Here is a 21,018-nt window from a genome sequence, read left to right as displayed (position 1 = left end):
GGGCTGTTTGGATTTACCTTCAGGCTGCTTCCATCAGACTGATACTTTGGGGGTTATTTACGAAAGGCAAATCCACTTTGCACTACAAGTGCACTTGGAAGTGCAGTCGCTGTAAATCTGACAGGTAGATCTGAATATGAGGGGAAGCCCTGCTGATTTTATCATCCAATCACGTGCAAGCTAAAATGCTTTTTTTAAATTTTCCTTGCATGCCCCCCTTGGATCTACAGCGACTGCACTTTCAAGTGCACTCTCAGCGCACTTTCAAGTGCACTTGCAGTGCACTTGTAATGCAAAGTGGATTTGCCTTTAGTAAATAACCCCCCTTGTTTGTTGTAATTGATGGTCCCCATAAGGGGTTTGCTGATTTTTCTTTTTCTAGATCGATTCGACAAACTATCTCAGGCTTATGCCATTCGAAATAAAGAACCACCTTTTCCTGTAACTGTTCGTTCTAGTAGGTCGACACCTCTTGGGCCTTCCGTCATGAGACCTCAGTTTTTGCAAGTCTGTAGGACTGCAACTTAGTCCTCTCTTGGGTACTGCTTGTTAACATCTCACTTTTACTGACTAATCAGCAATCAAAAGCTATGTTTTTCAATGAACATAAGAGATAATAGGAATGTTTTAGTCACTTTCCTCCGCATTATTTGAGAGACACCCACCCTTTTGGTTTTCTTGGGCCTGTTGCCTTTTTTTTTTGTTTGTTTAGGCCTATGCTGAGATCGTTTATGTATATTGTATGTGCTTTACTTGTACTGCTTGCCACTAACAGAAATTGTCTGACAGTTGAGGGATTAAGCCGTTCTCTCTGTTTTTTTGGCACCTAATGTTTTACTCTGGAAATGGGCAGCAGAACCCACTCGTACTGATTGATGTGAAGGAAGCTGTGTCTCTCCAAGAAATCAGAGAATTCATTTTTACAATGACCATTATTTTATTGTACGTGTTTATGTGGGCATTAACAGCAATGAAAAAAAAAAGTTTGTAAGTATTTAGTGTAGGAGTACAGTAACATTTTTATGAACTTTAGCTATGATAAAGAGAGTACATCCAGATCAGAATGACTTGCGTCTACAGATGTTTACCAGCCTCTGCTGTGTGCGCCTGCCTCAGAGTGAATGGTCTCTGTACCGTAGAATTGCTTCCTGTCAGCAGAGTATAAAACCTAGAACTTCGCTCACACTGTCAGTTCCCTGGGAGAGCTGCCAGGCTCACTGTGTAAAGTCTAATCTCTGCTACCTTAGAGCCTGGGGCTGTACTACTACAGCCATTCTTTTCTGTGTTAGGGAGTTGCTGTGTGCTTCTCCTTATAGAGCTGAGGATTAGGGCTAATTCATGAGTGAATCAGCAACATCTGTGTGGTATCAACATCCTTCACTCAACTGGCAGGCCTGCATCAGATTCTGCAGGTCTATTGTCTTGTTCCAGCCTGGCAGCTGATGTGAGAGAGATTGCAGTACAACATGTCTTTGTCGTTGCACTTTACCTTGTGTCTGCTCACTCTGTTTTACTGTGCCTATGAAATCTCAGGTAAGTCCATGGAGCCCATATACAGTATATATATATATATATATATATATATATATATATATATATATATATGCGCATGTGTGCATGTGTGTGATATGTCAGGGTCCTGACTTATGCCGTTAGCTTTTTCCTCTGTTACCATTGTATTACATACTTCTCTAATAATTATATAAAAATGTAATTTTTAATACTGATAAAATTTGTGTACAGTAATGTAATATTAGTACACATAGGATGCATATAGGAACTAGCAGATGAAATATGACTGAGTATGCCTGGATACTGAAATGGATCAACAACTCTGTGACTCTATACTTCTAAATTCATATATATCAAAGTATTTTTAATTTAAAGTGAGCCTGTGCCCAGACTATGCCTTTACATATTCTAAACAAGCAGTAAACATGCTTTAAAACAAACCCCCCTCTGTAACTATAAGCATTGTGGAGAAATTTCCCTTCAAAATATATAGCAGAAGAAATGAAATCTTATTTCTTTCCTAAACTCGCATTAAAAACACTGCACTATCAAAGGTATAAGCAAAAAGCCTTTTGAACTGGTACAAATGTATCCTCTACACCGTGGTAATAATAATGTATAAAATATATAATGAAAAATATAGAGAATGACATGTGCTTAATAGCTGCAAGCGGTAAACATATCTCATAAACCATGTAAAAATACTAAAATCGCATTAAAAACACTACGCTATCAAAGGTATAAGAAAGAAGTCTCTAAACTGGAAAAATATATAATATATAAAATGACGTGTGCTTAATAGCCAAATAATAAAGTGACAATGTACATTCATATAGTGATAACATTTTTTTTGTTAAAGCAAATAAGTCCATGGAAATTTAAATAGATCCAAATACTGGAATTATAAAAGTGCTTAAGTGCACTGTGCAAATTGATCCAATTTACAGGTGCTCCACACTCCATCCGATTCAGTATGCTGTGAAAGTGATGCTATAATCAGATGCTGTGTTCTCACTCAGGTGCTCCCCCCCCCCCCCCATGTAATGAAGGCTCACCTTAAGGCAGTGTTTCTCAACTCCAGTCCTCAAGGCGCACCAACAGGTCATGTTTTCAGGATTTCCACTATTTTGCACAGGTGATTTGATCAGTTTCATTGCCTTAGTAATTACCACAGCCGTTTCATCTGAGGGAAACCCTGAAAACATGACCTGTTGGTGCGCCTTGAGGACTGGAGTTGAGAAACACTGCCTTAAGGTGTGTGACCTTGCTGTTAAGCTTGGTCAATACACGCTTTGGAACCACTACAGGGTTCAACAGTGCGTCCAGGATCCTGGATCAATTGCCAATGTGCCTCAGTAAAACAATGAAAAAATGATCTCATAGTGTAGTATGTTTATGCAATTTATTGAACCAAAAATAAACAGGTCCCACACAGGGTACTCACAATATCAAAGTGCTTCAGTGCGCCATTCTACATCAAGCAAAAAACGAATGGTTGAAACCGGCCGGTAAAGGGATGGTATGCTGATCATTCCTAACAGCTGATGTGCTAAGCGTGCCGTTCTGTCCCCTTCCCCTACATGTGTCGATACAAGGGAATTTCGTATCTTCCTCAGAGTGTGATCATATGCTGATCGTTCCTAACAGCTGATCTGCTAAGCGTGCCGTTCTGTCCCCTTCCCCTACATGTGTCGATACAAGGGAATTTCGTATCTTCCTCAGGGTGTGATCATATGCTGATCGTTCCTAACAGCTGATCTGCTAAGCGTGCCTTTCTGTCCCCTTCCCCTACATGTGTTGATACAAGGGAATTTTGTATCTTCCTCAGGGGGTGATCATCAGCTGTCCTCTGCTCCTTCACATTACTCCCCCAGTAGTGTCTTCTGCCCCCCCCCCCCATGGCAATGTCCTCTGTCTCCTCCTCACAACCCCACTCCCCCACACAATACCTCTGCTCCTCCAGCAATGTCTCCTGTCACCTTTACCCCCCCTTTCCCACACACATGCATAGTATATATGGCAGTCTACTACCTACATCAATGTACACAGGAGGCTGCACATCTCTGGATAGGGGGCGGGAGCACGAGCTGTCGGAGTTAGCTTTCCGTAATACCACCTGGTGATTGGTTGTTAGGACCATCCCATGTCCTAACAACCAATCATCTGCCAGTTAACTTGGCCAGCTCTCGCTCTCCATTGTCTGTTGGGTTGGCAAAGTAGAAAAGTGTTCCTGATCGACCCAACACCCGTCCGCGGTCAACAGGTCGATTGGGATCGACGGGTTGCTGACCTCCTTTAGTGTAAACAAGTAGCATGTGTTTTTAAAGTGATATTAAAGTCTTTTTCTTTTTTCAAATAACAAACATGTTATACTTGCCTGCTCTGTGCAGTTGTTTTGCACAGAGCCATCCGGATCCTCCTCTTCTCGGGTCCCACGCTGGTTCTCCTGGCTCCTCCCTCCTGTTGGGTGCCCCCACAGCAAGCAGCTTGCTCTGGGGGGCACCTAAGCAGGCTTGCTCCTAAATCGTGGCTCTGTGTGTCTCACCCCCTCTTTCTCCTGATTGACTCACTGACTGTGATTGACAACAGTGGGAGCCAATGGGAGCCTCCCGCTGCTGCCAAAAGCCAATCAGCAGTACAAGTCTCTGGAGAGGAAAGGATTTTGCAGACATCACTGGATTAATAAGGGGCTCAGGTAAGTATTGGGGGGGGGGGGCTGGGGGCAATTGTCAGTTAAAGTGAGGCAGTGCCACATCGCAAAAAATGCTCTGGTCATTAAGGGGGCAAAATCTTCTGTAACTGAAGTGGTTAAAGCTCTTTTACTGCTTGTTAGGATTATGTCATACATGTGGATACATAAAGACATCTATGTGGGATGCTTGGCCAATTTTCCCAATGCAATTCACAAACTTAGCAGTGTACGTGGTAGATAAAGTGTTTTGAGCTGAATGTCAAGTGTTTGATTTGCACCTTGCCGGCTCTAGCATCTGTCTACATCTGTATTCATCATTAGGAAAGGGTAGGCTTGTGTAGGCTGCTTTTCCCTATAGGGATTGGCCATATATTTTTCTCCATATTTTATTGGATTTTCCAACATGCTTGAAAGTCTTTGTGACTGTGTCACGTACCTGGTCAGAGGCCGAGTGCAGAGCACTCCTGAAGGTGGTAATAAGGAGTGCTATGCCCAAAGAAGCAGAGGTTGCCAGCTGTGACAGGCTGAAGTGAGGAGATGTCTGCTGGATGGTGGCTAGACGAGCAGGATGCACTGCTGGGCAGGAGTACCTCAGATGTACCAGATGAGACTGGGCAGAAGGGAGAGCCGGAAGCAGGGTCAGGAGCCAGGCCAGAAGTCATACACGGCGTATCAGCCAGGAGTAAAGTAGCATGCAGAGTCAGGAGGAAACCGGGGTTATACACTACTAAACAGGCAGCAGCGAAGTCGAAAGAGCAAGCCAGGGTCATACATGGATCAGCAGGTTAATGGAACAAGTCGAGGGTCAAAGCCAGGAATGGAGACAAGACAGGTCAAAGGCAAGCCGGGTCAATAACAGGAAATCCAATAACAAACAGGAACAGGAACCCAGGATCACATAGGGGAGTTGAAGATCGTCCAGCAACTAGTGGCTGATGTTGCTGGCTTTTAATAGGGCACCGGGCGCCAGAATCTGTCACGCGTGGCGCACGCACGTGCACATTTGCACTTTAGTTTTAGCGTCCGTTCGTTCCTGTACGCACATGCACATTTGCATTTGCGTATTCTTGTGTGCCAATCTTGTGTGCCGTTGGGCATTATCAGATGTGCGAGTTCTTCTGCAAGCCATTCTCTGACAGACTGATACCACAGTTATTACCAATGACTTGTTTTTTTAGGCTAAAAATTACTTTATAAAACTTCCATACCATGCTGAACATTTCAGTGTAGATGTTAATGCATTGAACCTGTCACACATATATGATTGTTTGGTAGAAGGTCTTTGTCAGAAACATATATATCAGTGACTAGGAAAAAACTTTCATTGACCTAACATCCAGTGAAGGGATGCAGATAAGTTGCAGCAATTGGTAAAACCTTTTTTTTTTCAGCAGTGTTTTTTACTTAGACTCCAGTCACGTGCTCCTGTTTGTACTCCTTATAAAAGGTGCTCCACCACAATGTGTACAAAATGCACGCTTACCAACAACATCTATTTGTGGGAAAAAAGGACGTACATTTTGATTGGGATTGGGTTAAAGCGATGCAGTGCCATATCGCAAAAAATGCTCTGGTCATTAGGGGGGCAAATTCTTCTGGTGCTGAAGTGGTTAAAGCTCTTTTATTGCTTGTTAGGATTATGTCATACATGTGGATACATAAGGCCTGACACCCCCTATGGGGTTTGACTGTCCAGGGGCCTAAGGTGAGAACCTATGTCAGAGGGACTCACAAAGTAGTGGGTGAAAAGATTTAGTCTACCCCTGACATACTTCAGTCTACAGGTCTGTAGACTGGAGTGTGGATGCCTTCTGTGCCTGGGCTCAGGAACAGGAGACCCATAGCTGAAGAACTCAGGAGAGAGTGCTTAGAAAAGGGCTGCTGTTCAGTAAGATGCACGTCTGAAAACATTGTGTTATGCACTGTAAGAACTAATGAAGCTGTGGTGTTGTGTTCTTTACAGGGGAAGGTACGTTGCTATGCTAGTGAGTTATTTTACAAAAAAGCATTGAAAAAGCATCTTGAGTGTACATTCTTTATTCTGGGAAACAGGTCTCCGGCCAGGAACATGTGGACACGGTTTAAAGGGTGGGTCTTTTAGAGTTTCTCTAAAAGACAGGTATGTTTGTATTCTATCTGGAGAAGAAGCAGAGTGGGACCTGGGCCAGCTTGGTGGGAAAGCTGTCCAATCCAGGTCCCTTACACACTCCCACTAATGTCCAGTGCATATACTTTTACTGGGTGAATTGCTACGAAAATTAGGTATAAATACACCCCTAACTGTTGTAGATTTTAAGGTTTTCTCTGCAAACCACTTTATCTACTACAGAAAGTGTAGGAAACAAACTAGTTTTATTTTTGTATACATGCTGTGTTTGATGTTATTGCATTGGTTACAGATAAGAAAAGTAAGATGTTGACTCTGCACTATTCGCATACCTCCCACTGACCAGTACACTACCTCCCACTTTAACTCTGAGCTTATATTTAACTTAGAAATGTTTAGTTATAGGTTAAACAGCACAGGCAGTTAACATGCATATACAGTATCTCACAAAAGTGAGTACACCCCTCACATTTTTGTAAATTTTTTATTATATCTTTTCATGTGGCAACACTGAAGAAATTACACTTTGCTACAATGTAAAGTAGCTAGTGTACAGCTTGTATAACAATGTAAATTTGCTGTCCCCTCAAAATAACTCAACACACAGCCATTAATGTCTAAACCGCTGGCAGCAAAACTGAGTACACCCCTAAGTGAAAATGTCCAAACTGGGCCCAAAATGTGAATATTTTGTGTAGCCACCATTATTTTCCAGCACTGCCTTAAACCTCTTGGGCACGGAGTTCACCAGAGCTTCATAGGTTGCCATTGGAGTCCTCTTCCACTTCTGTTTGAGGATGCCCCACAGATGCTCAATAGTGTTTAGGTCTGGAGACATGCTTGGCCGGTCCATCACCTTTACCCTCCGCTTCTTTAGCGAGGCAGTGGTTGTCTTGGAGGTGTGTTTGGGGTCATTATCATGTCGGAATACAGTACTGCCCTGCGGCCCTATCCCTGAAGGGAGGGGATCATGCTCTGCTTTAGTATGTCACAGTACATGTTGGCATTTATGGTTCCCTCAGTAAACTGTAGCTCCCCAGTGGCGGCAGCACTCATGCAGTCCCAGACCATGACACTTTCACCACCATGCTTAACTGTAGGTACGACACACTTGTCTTTGTACTCCTCACCTGGTTGCCCCCACACACGGTTGACACCATCTGAACCAAATACATTTATCTTGCTCATCAGACCACAGGACATGGTTCCAGTAATCCATGTCCTTAGTCTGCTTGTCTTCAGCAAACTGTTTGTAGGCTTTCTTGTGCATCATCTTTAGAAGAGGCTTCCTTCTGGGACGACAGCCATGCAGACCAATTTTATGCAGTGTGCAGTGTATGGTCTGAGCACTGACAGGCTGGCCCCCCATTCCTTCAACCTCTGCAGCAATGCTGGCAGCACTCATACGTCTATTTCCCAAAGACAACCTCTGGATATGACCCTGAGCACGTGCACTCAACTTCTTTGGTCGACCGTGGCAAGGCCTGTTCTGAGTTGAACCTGTCCTGTTAAACCCCTGTATGGTCTTTGCCACCGTGTTGCAGCTCAGATTCAGGCCATCTTTATGTAGAGCAACAATTCTTTTTTTCAGATCCTCAGAGAGTTCTTTGCCGTGAGGTGCCATGTAAACTTCCAGTGACCAGTATGAAAGAGTGAGAGCGGTAACACCAAATTTAACATACCTGCTCCCCATTTACACCTGAAAGCTTGTAACACTAACGAGTCACAGGACAACGGGGAGGGAAAATGGCTAATTGGGCCCAATTTGGACATTTTCACTTAGAAGTGTACTCACTTTTGTTGCCAGCGGTTTAGACATTAATGGCTGTGTGTTGAGTTATTTTGAGGGGACAGCAAATTTACACTGTTATACAAGCTGTACACTCACTACTTTACATTGTAGCAAAGTGTCATTTCTTCAGTGTTGTAACATGAAAAGATATAAAAAAAATATTTACAAAAATGTGAGGGGTGTACTCACTTTTGTGAGATATTGTATACAGGCATACCCCACTTTTAAGTACCCAATGGGGTTTATTTACTAAAGCTGGAAAGTGCAAAATCAGGCTCACTTCTGCATAGAAACCAATGAGCTTCTAACCCCAGCTTTTCGATTAAGCTTTGTTAATAAAACCTGGAAGCTCATTGGTTTCTATGCAGAAGTGAGCCTGATTTTGCACTTTCCAGCTTTAGTAAATAAACCCCATTGTGTACTTAAAAGTGGGGTATGCCTGTATCCTATATCTATATTAGAGCTAAAATGCAGAAAGTGAGCACGAGAACTTGCTCCACCCTTCCTCTCACTTACTGGGCCTGTGCAGAGTGTCCGGGGCACTTGTGATTCTTATCTATGTGGCACAAGACATGCATGTTTGACCTATCGGCTACCATATTACTGATGACATATTGGGGAAGATTTACTAAAACTGGAGCATCCAGAATCTGGTGCATCTGTGCATGGTAACCAATCAACTTCTAACTTCAGCTTGTTCAATTAATCTTTGACAATAAAACCCGGAAGCTGATTGGCTTCTATGCAGAGCTGCACCAGATTTTGCATGCTCTTGTTTTAGTAAATCTCCACCATTGTTCCCTCCATCAATATGGAAGTAGACATCACTGATGATGTAACAATGTCAAAGACACATGCCCACATAGGCAGCATGTAGGTGGTTGGATCTACCTGACACTGCCTGCACACTACCAATCCCCCCACTGACGTCACACACTTCACTGCACATTGCACAGATTCATTTCTTTATTTACCACCAATGCACAGACTCACTTCTTCATTGACCACCTTCACACATACTCGCTTTCCTGGTGCCCACCAATGCACAGCCTCACTTCTTCATGGACCACCACAATACATACTCTCTTCTCCAGGGCCCACCATTGTACAGACTCATGTCTTCATTGATCATCACTGCCCAGACTCACTTCTCCACTGACCACCACTGTACAGACTCCATTTCCCACTCTCCACCACTGCACAGACCAACTTCTTCAAAGACCATCACTGCACAGATTTAGTTCTGCACTGATGACCACTGCAGTGAAGTGCTTTTCCTGTGCTTTGCTGGACAGGCTCACGTTTTCATTGACCACCACTGAACTGACTCACTTCTCCACTGACCACCAATGCACAGACTCGCTTCTTTCCTGACAATCTCTGAACAGGCTCGCTTCTCCACTGTGCACCACTCTAGAGATTCTCTTCTTCACTGACCCCCACTGCGCAGACCTGTTTCTCCACTGCCTGCCACTGCACAGACCTACTCCTCCAACCATCTGCCCTTGCAAAGATCCATTTCTCTACTGCCTGCCACTGCAAATACTCACTCTCCACTAACTGACAATGCATAGGCTCTCTTCTCCACTGATCGCCACTATACACACATGCTTCTCCACTGACCACCGCTGCACCCACCCAACACTTCTTCACTGACTGCCACTACACAAACTCACTTTTCTACTGACTGCCACATCACAGACACACCCCTCCTCTGCTTACAACTAAACGGCCGCATTCCCCCGCTAATTGCAAATGTACAAGCTCACATAGGGCACTGGGGTCTAACAGTTAAGATGTAACAAGGCATAGGGATGCGGTGCTAAACTGGTTAACAGTTATATCAATAAGAGGAGGGAACTAAAAAAAACTTTATGTTACATAGACGTAAAGTGTCCAAAGCCAGTGTAATATCCAAAAAAAAAATAGAATAAAACAAAGTCCAAAAATATTTATGTGATATTTATATTATCCCACTCTGAGTGAGAAATACATTATCGTTGAACTCTTGCCCTCTATTGATTAACCTGCCAGAATAATCCTCTGGATTAGAACAAATCTCCACCACCAGCCACCAGTGAGTGAAATGGTCGCTCACCTTAAGGTATGACCATAAGGTCAAAAAAGCCTTTTGATCCAAATAGGGTCTCCAGGTCCTGTATAGTTACGCCTGCTGCGATCCGTCTCACCAGAGATCCCCTTGCTGGGACTAACTGAATCCACTCCTAATGCCTCCATTATAAGCTCAAATATAAACAGAAACTCATAGTGCAATATTGCCAATAATACCACTTTTATATACCATAAATTAAAAATATGCACTCACATTAGGAACATTAAAAATTATCATAAGTATTAGGGTAGGAAGCTCGACTGATCGCCTCCTCACCAGAGACACCGGAAGTGATGCCACTGGCCTCACTCAACACGTTGTGTCACTTGTCACGTGACTTCCTCAGGTATCCCTCAGGGAGGTCGGCAGCCATTTTGCTCACTGGTGGCTGGTGCTGGATATTCGTTATAATCTAGAGGATTATTCTGGCACGTTAATCAATAGGGGTCAAGAGTTCACCAATAAAGCATTTCCCACTCAGTGTGGGATCACATAAATATTGCATAAATATTTTTGAAATTTGTTTTTTCTATTTTATTTTTGGATATTGCACTGATTGTGGACGCTTTATGTCTATGTAACATAAAGTTTTTTTTGGTCACTTTATATTACACTTTATATTTGTTTGCATTGTTTGTGAGAATTTATTGAATATGGTTAATGTGTTTAGGATAGATGCACTATTTTAATTATATTGTTTCAATTATATTTTGTTGACATTACAGGCATACCCCACTTCTGCATAGAAACCAATGAGCGTCCAGGTTTTATTACCAAAGCTTAATTAAACAAGCTGGGGTTAGAAGCTCATTGGTTTCTATGCAACAGTGAGCCTGATTTTGCACTTTTCAGCTTTAGTAAATAAACTCCATTGTGTACTTAAAAGTGGGGTATGTCTGTAATTAGGTTTTGACAAATATTCTGGTACATAGTGCAGAATGCCACAGTCTGACAGTGTGAATCATGTAAGAAAGGGAAAGGGAGGACGCACTCCCGGGTTCAGGAAACAGCTGAGCTAACATCAGATGCTATGCTTGCTATGCTTGCCTGTATCAACTACTATGTACGTGGATATATTTATTAAATGTGCTAATTTTAAACTACTTCACTATGGAGTGCATCCTCCCTTTCTTACATGATTCACACTGTCAAACTGTGGCATTCTGAGAGTGGAGGATTCAGACAGGAAACCCCTTTAACAACATACCATTAAGGAGATCGTGGATTAGAGGGGATCACTATAATTTATTTGTAAGGCTGTTATCGTTTAGCCCTGAGATGAGAGGCTGGGGGAACTACACCTGGATTCACTACACATATGATTGAGTGCTGACACTGGGTATCTTGGATGAACCTATTTCTCACCCAATTTAAATTGTCACCAACCTGGATTGTATTGTCTATGGGACCTGATATTTTGTGACACTTTATTTTCACTCTATTTTATCGTCACAATCTGGATTGTATTTTCTATGGGACTTATTTGTGTGACACTTGATTTTTCACTATTTTTACACACTAATGCCCTGTACACATGGTCGGATTTTCCAACGGAAAATGTGTGATAGGACCTTGTTGTCGGAAATTCCGACCGTGTGTGGGCTCCATCACACATTTTCCATCGGAATTTCCGACACGCAAAGTTTGAGAGCTTGCTAAAAAATTTTCCGACAACAAAATCCGTTGTCGGAAATTCCGATCGTGTGTACACAAATCCGACGCACAAAGTGCCACGCATGCTCAGAATAAATTAAGAGACGAAAGCTATTGGCTACTGCCGCGTTTATAGTCCCGATGTACGTGTTTTACGCCACCACGTTTAGAACGATTGGATTTTCCGACAACTTTGTATGACCGTGTGTATGCAAGACAAGTTTGAACCAACATCCGTCGGAAAAAATCCATGGATTTTGTCGTCGGAATGTCCGATCAATGTCCGACCGTGTGTACAGGGCATTAGTGTTTTTTATTATATTTTTTTTATTTTTCACATCTGTGAAGTGTCGCATATTATTTATGTGAACTATATATGTTGCACAATTTATAGTAATTTATTGTTTATTTATTTATTCACTTATTATGGGTCTTTTCTATATCAGCTTGGTTCATGATATATTTATTCATCTACATTATTGTGTCATTAATTTCAGTTAGGCACTTTATATATTTGATGAGTTTTTTAGGATTATTCATATTTATCTTGAATTTTTTCCCTACTTACCCTATGTGAGGCCCCATTAATTGTTTGTTTTTGGGAGTAATTTGTCTATGTTGGATCCATTTATTGTAGTAACTTTGATTCGTCTTGGTCTTGAGTTAACCAATGTGATGGAAGATTAATGATTTTTTGACATTAGTATTTATTGGATTTCCTGTTTTGAAATTCCATTTTTACTTTTTTACTTTTTTTTTCCATTTTTATTTTTTTTTACTGCTGTTGTAGATTCCTAATAATTGAATTTTTAGATTGAGCGCCACTTTAATTATTTTTGATTGATCTCCTTTTGGTGTGGGAACACTCTTATGGTGGCAGCTTTATCATTTACCTTTGTTTTTTGCTCTGAATATTGGTCTGCGATTTGTGGTTTGCTCATTAGTACTCATCATTATTTGCCGTATACTGTAGTGATACCCAATTCCTGAACAATTTCATGTATGGAATTTTCTTGTTACAACTATCAATAAAATGTAGATTAAAAAAAGGCAATTGCTGCTAAGAGTTTTGCCGCCAAGCTTAAATGTTAATGAATCTTGATTGCTGAGCAACAGAATAACAGATCACTGTACACATGTCACTGTTACTGATCCCTTAGAAAACCATTAGGACATTCTTGACGACAAATCTAGAGGGGGTAATCGCTGCAAGAAAATCAACTGTGTGTCATCAGCCTTATCTCTTGATGTCAGCCATACATTAGTTTGCCTATTTTTAGGACTATTTACACCAATCTGCTGCTGGAGGCTGCTGTGTCTGACATTTTAGTTATCATTTCAAATTATGCCAATTTGATTACGTTTTAACTGTAAATACGTTTTTAATATTTCAGCATAGTTCTTTTAATCTAAGTTTCTCCAGCTAAATGAGGTTCTGTGATTCATGCTTTCTGCTGATAACTGCATAAAGTACTTTCAAATCTAGGAATGTGTTTAATAATTGCTCTGTATGACTCCTCTCGGTGTCTTGTACACATTGAGAAACTTACATCTGATCTGTTAAGCAAAAGGAAAGATTCACACATGGTCAAAGGTCCTTTAGTGAGGCGCTACCCAAATAGATAAAGCATTAATTTTTAGCTCTTAAACGTTATTCCTACAAGATAATACTGAAAGACACTACTTAGTATTTTCCATTGTCTGCATCATTTATTGTACAATTAAACATTTATTTTTACTAAAGGACAGTTCTAGGCAATAAAAATATGAATTTGCTATACTACAGCTCTAATAGGTTCAGAAGATTCACCCTAACCTGAGTTCTGTATAAGTAACCCCCTGTAATATAAGCATGCACACACCAGTAGGAAGATAGAATGACCAGCACATACAGTATTTGTACTGGCCCAAGGGGTAAATGCTCTTGCATCACCAATCACATTCAGACAGTCAAAGATGGTTTGAATTTGATTGATGGCTGTGAGAAACGTCTTAGCGCTGTCATTTTTTTTTTTTACATTAGGCTTTCTGTGTGTGATGAGAGATAGCAAGGAGGGTGTTCTGTGACCACCAGCAGGTTTGTTCTAGGGTCAAGATTATTGAAAATAAGCTTGTGAAATGGCTTGTTGGTGTTTTTTATTGTTACAGTACAGCAATGTCAGCAAAAACCTGAACTACTCAGCAGCTTTGCTCCCAGTATGCTTTTGAAGGCTTAAACCCTAACTGGATAATGATTGGTTGACTAAAGCATACTGTATCATAAACAATTGCCCTGGTTTTGATTTATAATAAAATATTTTTTACCTTTTATAACATCTTTTTTTTTTGCATCACAGTGCTGCTGATTGTCTTCACCTTTATTTTCTGCCTCTTCCTACCTACATGCGCTCGCTCCAGGGCCAGCTGCACATCATTGCTCTGGACTGGCTTGCTGAGAGTGACAATAGCAGGACAAGCCTGTCAGTGTGTTGCCAGACCTTTCACTACAAAAGGGGGGGCATGACGCAGCCATAGTGTCAATGTACTGGAAACTGCAGCAGGGAAAGAATAGAAAAAGTTTTGAAACTGCACAGGGAGAGATTCGGTGTCAGTTAGGAAGAAAACTGTACTTTAATTCTAATTGCTATATCTTTGTGCAATCAAAATCGGTTGATATGATAGTATAGGGTGGAGTGTATTACTATAGCATCAGTGTGGTTTGTCAGAGTATCATCCCATATAATATATATATATATATATATATATATATATATATATATATATATATAGTGAAAAGAAGTAATAGGAGTGGGACTTTGAATATACCACTGGCATCCATTTGAGACAATTAACCAAGGTTATATAAAAACATACAATGTTTATTTCAAAATGACATTTAAATAGCAAGTAATCGATCAGAGTATATATAAAAGATATAAATAGGTTTACAACCAATCATAACATCATAGGTATGCCTGATTGATTGTAATCCTATTTATAATTTTTATGTGTGCTCTGATCTATTACTTGCTAATTTAATGTAATTTTGAAATAAAAAAAATATTTTATATGACTTTATTGTCTCAAGTGGATGCCAGTGGTATATTCAAAGTCCCACTTCTATTATTTCTTTTCACTCTTTGGGCAATCAACCCCTCTGTGCCCTATTTTTTATTGGGGTTTTATGTATTTATTTATTTATTGTTTTGATTCATCTGGGGTCAGCATTAACTTTTAGCACACTGTCTTATCCATAGCAACTTTGTTTTTTGTTTTGTTTTCTGCTGCAAGGATTTCCAAAAGTAGCTTTCAATTCAGTGATGTAGTATTTTGGAGTTTTTATTTATTTGGGGGTATATTATTTTATGTGATGTTGTTAGGGTCTTTGTTTGAGTTTACATTTATTTTATAAAAGTAAGGCATTTCTTAAAAAGGTGTGCTTTTGTTTCAGGGGACACTTGTGGGGATGTATTGATTTCTATTGTATGTTGAAAGACCCTTTTAACTTTATTTTGGCATTTTTATTTCTTTAGGGGGTTTCTTGGTTTTTATTCTATGGTGATCAGGCCTTTTTTTCTTATTTTGTGGTGATCAAAGGGCAGAATTCACTTGTTCCTGATCTGCTTTTTGCTCTGCAACTGATGTTACCAACTACATTATTCCTAGTAGAATGTCTCTTCATTGTGTAGAATTCCTAGATAGGTGCTAGGTTAGATAAATTTAGTTCTGGACCACTGTATTCATTGGAGTTGCATTTCATTGTTAGGCAAATTTAGTTCTGGCTCTCTGTAATCAGTGTAGCTTTGTTTGATTTCTCTGGTCTGTTCTTAGTTTCAGTGGCTGCAGGATTAACTGCTTTCCCTTATTTGTCCAGAAATATTCTGGAAGATAGTGGGCAGGGAGAGTCCGAACAGTAGCTGAATATTTATGCAGCGCTGGCCAATCCCAGGGGAGAGGTTCCCAGATGGTGGCTGAGAGTTTGTATAAATGCACTGAGACTGAGAGTCTTTTCCCTGAGGAGGAGATCACGGCCTAGGTGGGCTGCTTGCCCCCTAGGCAAATCTGCCATGTGCCTGTGGTTTATAGAGGCCTCAGTTGGGCTAGCTGGAGGCCTACTTTGCTGAGAGTTTGCTGAAGCTACCTGATGAGCTGTCATCTGAGAATCTAGTCTGGTATCACAGGGTGAAAGTGTCTGGAAGAAATTGGAAGGAGGTAATCAATTATCCAAGGACATTAGTTAGTACAGAATGGTGTGAGAGATGCTAAAGACTGTATGCTGCTGATATCCCTCTATGCTAGAGTAAGCATGTTTAAGGCAACTTCAAAGTCGTGCGATTATACAGTGATTTCTCAGCCATGATTTTGCCGCGATTTGGGATCAGTACTACTTTGTACGACTTTACAGGGTTGGGGTTTACAAAAGCTGCTTGTGCTTACAGCTTGTGCTTACAAAGTTGTACTGAAATCGTGTCTATTTTATTCAGGTAAGATTTGCATGCTACTTGAGGGTTTAACATTGAGGTCTATGAACAGCAACTCGCATGGAAGTTGGACCAAAGTAGTGCAGCGACTACTTTGAAGTTGGCACGACTTAAAGTCCTGCCAATATGAATGGTAGTCATTGAAAATCATGGAGAATGACTTGTCATGCGATTTTGCAGTACAAAATTGGGGGACAAGTCATATAAGTGTGAAAGGGCCCTAAAGGGGACATTGTGTCTAGTGTCCTGAAGAGCTCAGTCTATTTAATTCTTAGTGAATGGACTTCGCTCGGATTTCCAAGAGGAAGATTGAATCTTCTCCAGTTGCTACTACAAAGCTCAGTCTATGAATTACTTGTGCAAGGACTTGGCTCACAGTTCTAAAGGAGAAAGATAGTGTCCTTAAATTGTTACTAAGGGTTACTGGAGTATCCAATAATTACCCACTACCTATCCAAGTTCAAGTCTTCATTAAAGCATTGAAAATAGCATACCCCTAGACTGGTCAATGAGTCTGAAAAAAGGAGTGATTCTTTCTGATTTTTAATTTTTTTGCATATTTGTCACACCTAAATGACTCAGATCATCAAACAAATTTTATTATTACACAAAGATAACCTGAGTAAATATAAAATGCAGTTTTTAAATGATGGTTTCATTTATTAAGGCAAAAAAGCTGTCCAAACCTGCCAGGCTTTATGTGAATAAGTAATTGACCCCTAAACCTAATAACTGGTTGTGCCACCCTTGATGGCAACAACTGCAATCAAGCATTTGCGATAACTGGCAATGAGTCTTTCACATTGCTGTGGAGTAATTTTGGTCCACTCTTCTTTGCAGAATTGTTTTAATTCAGCCACATTGGAGGGTTTTCAAAGCATGAACGACCTGTGTAAGGTCACGATACAGCATCTCAATTGAATTTAAGTCCGGGCTTTGACTAGGCCACTCCAAAACCTAAATTTTGCTTTGTTTGAACCATTTGAAGGTGGACTTGCTGTTGTGTTTTGGATCATTGTCCTGCTGCATAACCCAAGTGCACTTGAGCTTGAGGTCATGAACTGATGGCCGGACATTCTCCTTTAGGATTTTCTGGTATAGCTCAGAATTCATGGTTCCATCAATTATGGTAAGTTGTCCAGGTCCTGAAGCTGCAAAGCAGCCCCAGAACATGACGCTATCTGACTGTTACAATGTTCTTGTTATGAAATGCTGTATTACTTTTTTATTTAACTGGATGCACACCTTCCAAAAAGTTAATTTTTTGTCTCTTCAGTCCACAGAATATTTGCCTAAAAGTCTTTGGGATAATCAAGATGTTTTTTGGTAAATGTGAGATGAGCCTTTGTGTTCTTTTTGGTCAGCAGTGGCTTTGGCCTTGGAACTCTCCCATTGATTGCCATTTTGCCCAGTTCCTTTCTTATTGTTGAATCATGAACACTGATCTTACCGAGGCAAGTGAGGCCTGCAGTTCTTTAGATGTTGTTCTGGGTTCTTTTATGACCTACTGGAAGAGTCGTCGTCATGCTCTTGGAGTAATTTTTGTAGGCCGGCCACTCCTGGGAAGGTTCACCACTGTACCAAGTTATATCTGTTTGTGGATAATGGCTCTCCTAGTGGTTCACTGGAGTTCCAAAGCCTTAGAAATGGCTTTGAAACCCTTCCTAGACCGATGCATGTACATGTTTCTAATCTGTTCTTGAATTTGTTTAGATTGTGGCATAATGTGTGGCTTTTTGTGATCTGTTAGCGTGCTTCACTTTATCAGACAGCTTCTATTTCTGTGATTTCTCAATTCAACAGGTCTGGCAGTAATCAGGCATGGGTGTAGCAAGTAAAACTTAACTCAGCTTTCCCAAAAATTGTGGTTAATCACAGTTTATTCATGATTCAGCATGATTCAGCATGGGAATTACTTTTTCACACAGGGCCAGGCAGGTTTGAACAGCTTTTTTTCCCTTAATAATTTAAATAATTAATTTAAAAAAATGCATTTTAAAAAATGCATCTTGGATTTACTCAGGTTATCTTTGTGTAATATTAAAATTTGTTTGATGATCTGAATCATTTAAGTGTGAGAAATATGCAAAAAAATAAAAAATCAGGAAGGGGGCAAATACTTTTTTACAGCAGTGTACATAGCGGCTCCTTGTGGGTAGTACTACATTTGTTTCAAAGAAAAATAAAAGTGGAAGAAAAGTGTGCACCTAAACACTTTCAATTTAAAATTGTCCTGCTGCTGGCCTCTTTTCCACTGCTGCATCTATGTGCCAAAGATTGGAAAGGAGGAAAGTGTGGGAGAAGCAGAACATCAATGAAGATGAATTTGGTCCAGGGGGCATAGGTAGGGCAGCTTACAGAGGGCTGGAGCAAGCAGCCATCCTATTCCACAACAAGGCACTGCCCCATGGGTACTGGCCACTACTATCCGCAGGGCTGCTACACATAGCTCTGCACTTTAGGCCTTTTTTATACATTTGCTACTGACAGCAGCAATATCGTTTGAAGCTTTTGCCTGCAGTTTATCAGTCATGATAAAACAAGCAGTCATTTAAGTATCACATGCATGAGGAGGCAATATATTACCACAAAGCTTTGTGGCAGCATCGCCTCAATGGTAGCAGTCATCAGCCAAGTTTTCACTCCTCCTTGTTTCTAACTTTTCACCTCCCCACCCTTCCACATGAGCCTCTTTGCATCTGCTGCAACATCTGCATTCTCAAGCAATAGCAAAGGAAGTTTGACAAGGGGTTTGAGAGGTAGGTGGCCAGCTGCCCTTTTTTGCCCAGAAGGCCATCTCTGCCCTACACTAGACACATTTCAATAATTTTTCCAACCAAAGTGGACAAGCCTGGTTACACAACTACAGGCATCAATTATTATGTAGCTGGGCGGTCCTCAATGTGATACAGCACCTCATCCCAAAATTTAACAATCAAACCAGAAGAAAGGGGATATAGGGATTATGACGGTGCCAGGAAGAACACAATATGTTCAAATGTTAAAATAAGTAATTTTTATTAATACACAGAATTTGTAAAAAAATAAACAATAGAATCACAAAGACATGGTGTGCATAAATGCTAAAAACATATCTGTAGCGAGCTTCACGTCACTTGGCCTCATGGATGTAACGGCCAATGCAGTAAGTAGGTATTTTAAGTACCCGACATGTTTCGCCAGTATTGGCTTCTTCAGGGATAGATTATTAATACCTAGAGCGCTACAGTAATTCTATGAAAGAAATATAACAGTCAGTAAATATACTGGGACATATGATACATCGAATACAGGAAGAATATCAAAGATCTAAATATATACATGTTTGCGAGCTGTCAGTGTGGACTAACCCCCACCACCAATCAAAGAGCACCAAGGGGACCTCCTCACACATACAACACCGGGTAGCCAGAAGCCCCCCCACACCAAAACAACCACCCAACCAGACATTCTACAGATGGAAGTGAGGTACCTGCAAGTCACCAAGGGGGTGCCACACACTTCCAGGGCTAAGCCTCCAGCATAGATCACAGTAGGTAGCTGCAGGGGGCAATAGGAAGGACCTGGCCGGATGTATGTCTAAAAGGTATAATTATTTACAATGAGTTCATTATCATAATTTTTTCTAGGGGGGTCATATGGCTCCCATTAGTTAATAAATAAAGAGATTATATAGGACTAACATAGTCTCTAATTAATTTACTTACAAAAAACACTCTTTGAAAAGAATGACAGGACACCGGTGGATCCTTAACGTTGAGAGAAACTTTAAACAGCAGCAGGAAACGTATCTCTATAGGTTGAATAAACAAGCGGGAGAGAATTTTGTGGCATTATGAAATTATCTGAGGGGAAGTATGATTGCAAAATGCACTTTAGCTAATCAGTGAATGGATTAAACCAACAAGAAACAAAGTAAGTTTAGCACTTACCACTAAGTAGATAAAGAGTGAGATGCTGGGCTAATAAAAAGCCTGCAGCCAGTAATAGCACCAAATGAAATAAGCTGAAGAACAAAGGATAGTGTCAGCAAAAAGTAAATCTATTCATACCCCAAATATAGATGGTCCATAAAAATGCCTACCGGATCAGATAGCAGTCAATGCGTCGGTGTCCTGTGACATCCCTGGCGTGTGTACTGGCCTGGGATGCCGGCATTCTTATGCCCCCCACACACGTGCGGCGTCTGACGTCACCGCACGTGTGAGCGGACGAAGAGAGCCACAGCGCATGCGCCAACCGCATATCCGTCCAGGCCTACAAGGTCCAGAGGGCACTGCGGTGGTGTCCATGGTGATGTGCATACACATCACAGACAAGACGCGGTACCAGACGCTGCAAAGGGCAGCGTGATACCTGGAAGGAGGCTTCAATTTCCAGTGCGCCGTGGCTGGGGCGGGCAGAGGAGAATCCAATGCCCTGGAGTGTCCATACAGCTAGATGTGTCCCTGACAGGGGGCTAAAGGCACCAGATCGGGTGCACATCCCCCACAGCGGAATGCAGGGGCTCAAAGGCAGTAGAGAAACCAGAAGGGGAGCTGGAGGAGGGAGGGGAAAGGAGGAAAAAGGGAGGAAAGAAAGGAAAGGGAACAGAGAGGGGGGGAAAAAAGGGGGAAAGAGAGGGGGGGGAAAAGGAAGAAAGGGGGGAAGGAAAGACTTAGGCATCCGGAGGTACGGGGATGCCACCGA

The 21,018-nt window shown here is 41.2% G+C and overlaps 1 protein-coding gene across 1 annotated transcript in view; it reads left to right on the top strand.

The window, feature by feature from the left end:
• The first annotated feature begins 1,189 nt into the window (after window positions 1-1,189).
• SUSD2 (sushi domain containing 2) overlaps window positions 1,190-21,018 on the top strand; it is a 351,916-nt gene continuing 332,087 nt past the window's right edge. Inside the window, exon 1 of the mRNA XM_073625468.1 lies at window positions 1,190-1,533. Within this exon, the coding sequence (XP_073481569.1) occupies window positions 1,467-1,533 (67 nt within the window). The 5' untranslated portion in view covers window positions 1,190-1,466. The remainder of the gene's footprint in view (window positions 1,534-21,018) is intronic.

Source organism: Aquarana catesbeiana, linkage group LG01 (genome assembly GCF_042186555.1).
Source record: "Aquarana catesbeiana isolate 2022-GZ linkage group LG01, ASM4218655v1, whole genome shotgun sequence".
Classification (NCBI taxonomy): Eukaryota; Metazoa; Chordata; class Amphibia; order Anura; family Ranidae; genus Aquarana; species Aquarana catesbeiana.
The sequence above is the reverse complement of the archived record's forward strand: the minus strand, read 5'-3'. Positions and strand labels throughout refer to the sequence as shown.